A 6,988-nucleotide genomic window follows, 5' to 3' on the forward strand; every position below is an offset into this window, starting at 1 on the left:
GAGCACAGGATGCTCTCCACTGCACACCTGTAGAAGGAGGTGAGGACTGAGCTTCCCAGACCAGCTCGCCTCAGCCGTCTGAGGAAGTAGAGTCTCTGATGAGCTTTCTTGATCAGGCTGGTGGTGTAGGGGAGTTCATGTAAATAATGTCACCGAAGTCAACGGAGGGAAGGAAAGTCACAGTTACCAGGTGTTTCCTAGCATTCAGAGTTGGACAGGATCCATTTCTGAAAAAGAATCCCAGTTTAACTTTCAGTTTCTTTACCAAGTTTTCGACATGGGCCTTAAAAGAGAGATGCAAGTCGACCAAGATAGATACCCAAGTATATGTAGGAATCGACAAACTCAATAGGGGCACCATTCCAAGATAAAATAGAAGGAATGACTGCTGGGACCAACTTCCTGTTTGAAAACAACATCCCTTTGGTTTTGTCAGCATTTAGCACAAGCTTGAGATATATTTAAAATCTATGTTACAGACCTTCACATGTAGGAATCCAAAAGACAACACGCAATAATTTGACAGAACGTCTAGCAGTAAATCCACTGAGGAACTGTAAATAAGGTGCAAGGTTGATGCTCTTCAAGTGAAACCATGATGGAAGTGGAGAGACAACCCAAAGACAGAATGAAACAAACTTATAACAATGTCTGTAGTGCTCCACATTCAAGAGGAATTTTAGGTGGTGTTACAAAATGTAGATGATCTATCAGCATGTGTTTAATTATTTTGTGTGCCTTTTGTTTAGGTGATAGCGTTATCCAAACAGCAAGGTCTGCTTCACTCTCCTCGTTCAGAAGATGGCGGATCTGTTCGGTACAGAGCACTGACAGACCAAGACCCATCACCGCCCGCCTCTACCACTGGAGCAATGGGAGGAGGAGGTTGGTCCTTCTATGCACACTGTAGACCGTTCTCAGACTCGATGTAACAATCATGTTATGCAACATTTTTATGCATGATTTTTTTTCAACGGTTTATACTGAACTTTGACCTAGTTCTCCTTTTCAATAAGAAAATTAATTTATTTACACTCTTTCTTTAACTGAAATAATCTTTAATGGGTTTTGTTTCTTTCATTTTTTCATTTAGCCTTTATTTATACAGGTAGTCCCATTGAGCCACGAGAACTCATTTTCAAGAGAGTCCTGTTTAGGGAGCAGATGGGGATTAAGGGCCTTGCTCAAGGGCCCAGAGTGGGGCGAATGAGGGTGGGGGCAAGTGTGGGTGCTTCACCTACCCCACCCACATTTTTGATGTTGTCGGTACCGGGGCATGAACGGCGATCTTCCTATCACAGGCCCACCTTCGCTAACCTCTGCGCCACCCCTCCCCTGATCACCAATCTTTTTCAGTGTATCACCAGAGTGATCAGGCAATACAGATACAAATGAATCAATCTAAGAATTTTTTGTCTCTATAAGGAAATGTTTCATGAGCTTCAGGGTGCTTCTGTGAAAAGACAAACATTTAATATGTAAATCACTCTGTGTTCGAAGTGGGCTGGTGCTCAGTGTGAAGGTACAGTTTTTTTTTTAAATGTTCAGACAATTCAATTCCATTTAATTTACTGTATTTATATAACACTAGTTCACAATAAACGTCATCTCAACAAAACCATTGAACTACTTACAGTCATAAACATTATAAATGCATCATAAATACCAATTTATAAAATGTGTAAAATGTACATATCTCAGGAGGCCAGCAAATTGCATCAGTCTTTACTTTGTCACAATCTTCCATCTAGAGCGGCACATTGGTGACAACTTTCTTTTAACACGAAGAAACCTCCAGCAGAACCAGGCTCATTATCACCTGGCATTTGCTTCGATCAGTTGGGGTTTGAGAGGACAGGAAGGAGACACAAACAGACATGGAAGAATTGGTCCAGATCTAGTATCTATGTGAAAAATATAAAAACACTGGGTACTGACAGCACAATTTAGGAATACAAACAGAGAGTAGAATAAGTAAAGACAGCAACATAGTGAGAAAATGTGGTCAGTTTGTCCTCTAGTGTTTTAAGCCTATAGCAGTATAGCTCAGGAAACCCAACCCAACCCTAAATGTAGGATTCAGTAGAAAAGGAAGTCTTAAGCCTAGTCTTGGGGGTGGTGAAGTCTGTAGTGTGGAGCCACCACGGCCCCTACACCAGCTGCAGCCATTGAGTCCACTACGCCAGCTGCAGCCACTGAGTCAAGTCAAGTTAAGTCAAGTCAAATTTTTTTGTATAGCTCATTTAGAACAGGAACTGTTACCAAAGTGCAATAACAAAAGAAAAACATACATGGGGAGACTAAGCAGCAGTCACTTGAGCATTGCCACCTTTTTAGATAAGGAAAGTGACAACATGAGGAAGGGGAAAATCAGAAATGACCACAGCACAAAAATCAACATAAATGGACACAAGACATGTACATTTATGCATAGGGGACAACAAAAGTGGTGAGTAGTCCATGGACACTCCGAAAGTTCCAAAGTTCTGATAAGATGGTACAGTGTCTATCAGCATCACAATTCTGATAAGGCCACAGAAACCCTCAGGAGGAAGGGGGATAGGGAGAAGCTTCTAGTTTATGTATCCTTCAGGAGCAATTTGAGATAAGTTGGTCTATCCAAGGCCAGCAGGGAGGCCAAATTCAGGTAAACAACAATTGTTTTGGGCCACCAGACTCTTAATTTCTGTCTGCCTTCAAGATCTGCTGGTATGCTCACTACTGAATCCAAACTGCCAGATTTATGGACATTCTGCCTGGTCGGTGCTCAATTAGCTTTCTCCAAGATCGAATCCTTCAAGCCGGCGAGTTCCAGGAGCTGCAAGTGGCCTACGATTCTCAGAAACCACATCCAGCTTGCGGTTGAGCTTGTTAAGCATATGAATCTGAGAGCTCGAGGCACAAATGAATCCTTCACATAAGGCTGCAAGATTTACCATGGTCGAAACTGCTGCTGATGTCTTCCTAATTTGTCGATATCCTATGTATCCACTGATTCCAAAAAGCAGAAACCCTGTTATCATAAATCCAATAATGTACACATCTTCTATGTCCTCCATGGACAGAACAGATGGGCACATCATCTTCCACTACCCCCAGGAATCAATGACATACCCAGCTGTGTGGGTCCGTTCAGGGCATGAAGGCTCTCTAGCACTCTGTAGTCTGGTGGGGAAAAAAATGTATCAATTGCGTTGAGGGACCAGCTGACCAAATCCATAACAATTTTCAATTCAGAAGATATGTAAAGAGAGGCTCTGAGGTTGACAGGACAAAAGAACAAAAAAGCAAGAGGGAGGGAGAGAGGGTAAGAGTGACCATCTTTTTTGAGCGTGAAAGAGAGAATCAATGTCACGGAGACTGAAGTCTCCCCGACAGATGCACAGGGGTGGACACAAGGGCGGTGAGCAGCCAGAGACACCACACAGAGGCATTGCAGGATTCAGATAAAATCACTCAGATCAAATAATTCCCTCTGGAGAGATCTGTGCACACTCGGGGGGTGCTGATGATGACCAGAGACAAATCCAGAGTCCTGAAATGATGACAGCATGTTTATTCAGCTGGGCTCCTCTGAAAAGTCCATGGAATTCCTCAGTAGTAAGGGAGGGAGGGGCTGAGCATCAGGTTTACAAAACTTTCCAGGCGGGTTGAGATAAAATTTCCAAATACTATCAGTACATCCACTTTCCCAACAGAAGAACTAACACTCTCGCCAAGTGTTATAGTAACATCAAAAATGCTTTCATTGCTGTACCTAAGTCACATTTTGGGAAATGTGACTACTGTACTATTTTGTTTCAGCCCATCTACACTAAGCGGCTTAAAGCAGTGACAGTTAGAACTGTGAAAATATGGACTGAAGATGCAATGGCAGAACTGAGAGGCTGTCTTGGGGCTACAGACATGAACATCTTCAAAGAAGCTACTGAGAGCGTGCATGAGTATGCAGACACTGTGAGCAGTTATATCACATGGTGTATCTCTGTGTGCATTCCTACACAAACTATTCGTGTTTATCCCAACCAGAAGCCCTGGTTCAATGCAGATGTATGTCATAAAATCAAAAATCGATGTGCAGCCTTCAAGTCAGGCAATATGATGGAGTATAAGACTGTCATAATGCGGGGAACCCAGAGTGGTATGAGACCAGACAAGACAAGATCCAATAATAAAAAGGAAAAAGTGTTTATTATATACAGTGAACGTGGACGTGATCCAACAGAAAACCCCTGAGATGAGAGGCCAGGCAGGACAGGCGAAACAGGCTGGACAGGAACCAAGGAGACAGGATGACAGAATAGGTACAATGCTCCAGCGATTAGTCACACTGGACTGCAGCCTTAAATAGTAGAAGGACCTCATCAGGTGGATGGCCAGCAACTGGTGGCAATCAGTGGCCATCTTGGAGGCGGAGCTGCAGACAGTGGACTCTCACAGTATACCCCCCCCCAAGAATTGCCCCCAGGCGACCTGAGGCGCTTCTCGGGGTGAGCCCTGAAGAAGATGGTGATGAGGCTTGAATCTAAGATGAAAGATTGTGGGATACACAACCTCTATTCTGGTCCATAACCCTCCCAGTCGATTAGGTACTGGACCCCCCAACCTCGGCGTCGCATGTCTAGGACGGTCCTGACGCTGAAGGCCGGGTGGTTGTCAATCAACCAGGCGGGTGGAGGGAGGTCAGCCATACGGCACAAGGGACTTACTGAAACAGGTTTCACCTGGGAGACGTGGAAGGTAGGATGAATTTTCGTGGAGCTGGGAAGTTGAAGGCGTACAACAGAGGGGTTTATGATCTTAATGATGGGGAAAGGACAGATGAACTGGGGTACCATTTTCCTGGGTGTGTCCTTGAGGTGGATGTCTTTGGTGGAAAACCACACCTTCTGACTCACCTGATAAGCTGGAGCTGGGGCACAGTGACGATCAGCAAATCTTTTGTTTTGGGCTGCAGGCCATGTTAGTGCTGCCTTAGCCTGCCGCCAGACTCGTCGACATCAGTGAAAATGGTGTTTAACCGACGGAACAGAGATGTCGGTCTCACCAGGTGCTGGCTCCAGGCTGAGGGTTTTTTCTCAACGATGCAGGGAAGAGTGGTCTCCAGCTCTTGATTACAGTGCTCAGCCTGGCCATTGGATTGAGGGTGGTATCCTGATGTGAGACTGGAGGATGCCCCTAATGTCTTGCAGAAGGCTCGCCAGACCTGGGAAACAAACTGTGGACCACGGTCCGAGACCACGTCGGAGGGTATACCATGTATTCTGAACACATGCTGTATCAGCAATTGGGTGGTCTCAAATGCAGACAGGAGCTTAGGCAGGGGAACAAAATGGGCTGCTTTGGAGAATCTGTCAATAATGGTTAGTATCATGGTATTACCTTCACTGGGGAGTAGACCCGTGACAAAGTCCACCGAGATGTTCGACCAGGGACGACTAGGAGTGGGCAGAGTTTGTAGCAGTCCAGCAGGTGGCTGGTTACTAGTCTTATTACGTGCACAGGTGGAGCAAGCTGCTACAAACCCCTTTACATCCTCTGTGAGGGCAGGCCACCAGAAATGACTCTTTGTAAGGGAGAGCATGCGAGAAGTGCCAGAGTGACTGGAACATTTGTGGGTGTGTATCCAATTCAATACCTTGGCCCTCATAACAGAGGGGACGAAAAGGGTCCTGGGGGGTCCGGTACCGGGGTTGGGTTCATCTTTTTGAGCCTCTTGGACCTCCTTTTCAATGTCCCATGTAAGGGACCCCACCACACAAACTCGGGGAATGATGCTCTCTTCAGTCTCAGTGTTATCTGGTGAAGAAAACTGCCATGAGAGAGCATCAGGGTTTACATTCTTAGAACGGGGTCTGAAGGTTAGAGTGTAATTGAAGCAGTTAAAGAACAAGGACCAATGTGCCTATCTGGGTGGTAACCTCTTAGCATCCCTAAGGTATGTGAGATTCTTGTGATAGGTCCATATTAGAAAAGGGGTTATCGTGCCTTCCAGCCTGTGACGCCACTCTTCTAACGCCAATTTTACAGCCAGAAGCTCCCGATTCCCCACATCATAATTCTTCTCTGCAGGGGATAATCGTTTCGAGAAGAAGGCGCAGGGATGGACCTTATTATCTTCAGGGGATCTTTGAGAGAGGACGGCCCCCACCCCTGAGTCTGAGGTGTCCACCTCTAAAATAAATTGTCGCTTGGGATTGGGGTGACACAAAACTGGTGTGGATGAGAATAGTTTATTTAACATTTTTCAGTCAAGTCATCTGGACAGTTTCTTTTTTTGTGCTGAAACGTTTCGCCTTCGATCCGGAAGGCTTCATCAGTCAAGGAAACACACAACAAAACTGATTCTTCCTCCAACAGCTTACTCCAAAGTGGAACAAACCAGTTCTGCTTGTGATTAGATGGTCTCTTTGGTACGCCCAAAGAGCAAGAGGGTCGGCAATGGAGGAGGTTGTTTCAGATCCCTTTTTTTGATTAATCTGGGCTTAGAAGGTGGAAGTTTAATATCTCTCAGAGTCGCTGTCACACAGTGATCACTCAAAATATTGGCGAATACACCTGTTCCAGGGAATTTGTGAGGCATATTTGTTAGAAACAGGTCTAAGATGGAGGAATTTCAGGACGGTTTTTGTTTAGTATTGTCGGAGAGTTGATCAGTTAGGTTAGATTGAGAGACAGGCAAATTCCTTGAATTTATCGCAAAGGGGAGTTGATTTACCCCAGTCAATGTTGAAATCTCCTGCCAAAAAGATCTCTTTGAATTTTAAATTACCAAGAAATTCCATCAGGGAGGACAGAGCCTCAGGTGTTGCTGAGGGAGGACGATAACAACACGCTACAAATAAAATCTGGCCTCCATTCAAAGTGATGTTTACAGCTAAGGCATCAGTTTGGTTTGGAATTGTTTTAGAGACACAAGACTAGAAATCAGAGAATCTCTGATGTAAACAGCGACCCCCCCCCCCCCCCCTCCTTCTTTTTTTCGTAT

At 45.0% G+C, this 6,988-nt stretch overlaps 1 protein-coding gene across 1 annotated transcript in view; it reads left to right on the forward strand.

Annotated features, from left to right (window-relative positions):
• The window catches only part of LOC119414414 (2-lysophosphatidate phosphatase PLPPR4), a 76,247-nt gene that overhangs the window by 59,875 nt on the left and 9,384 nt on the right, over nucleotides 1-6,988 (forward strand). The window contains exon 10 of the mRNA XM_037681505.1: nucleotides 750-885. Within this exon, the coding sequence (XP_037537433.1) occupies nucleotides 750-885 (136 nt within the window). The remainder of the gene's footprint in view (nucleotides 1-749; nucleotides 886-6,988) is intronic.

Source organism: Nematolebias whitei, chromosome 9, assembly GCF_014905685.2.
Source record: "Nematolebias whitei isolate Nwh7 chromosome 9, NemWhi1, whole genome shotgun sequence".
Classification (NCBI taxonomy): Eukaryota; Metazoa; Chordata; class Actinopteri; order Cyprinodontiformes; family Rivulidae; genus Nematolebias; species Nematolebias whitei.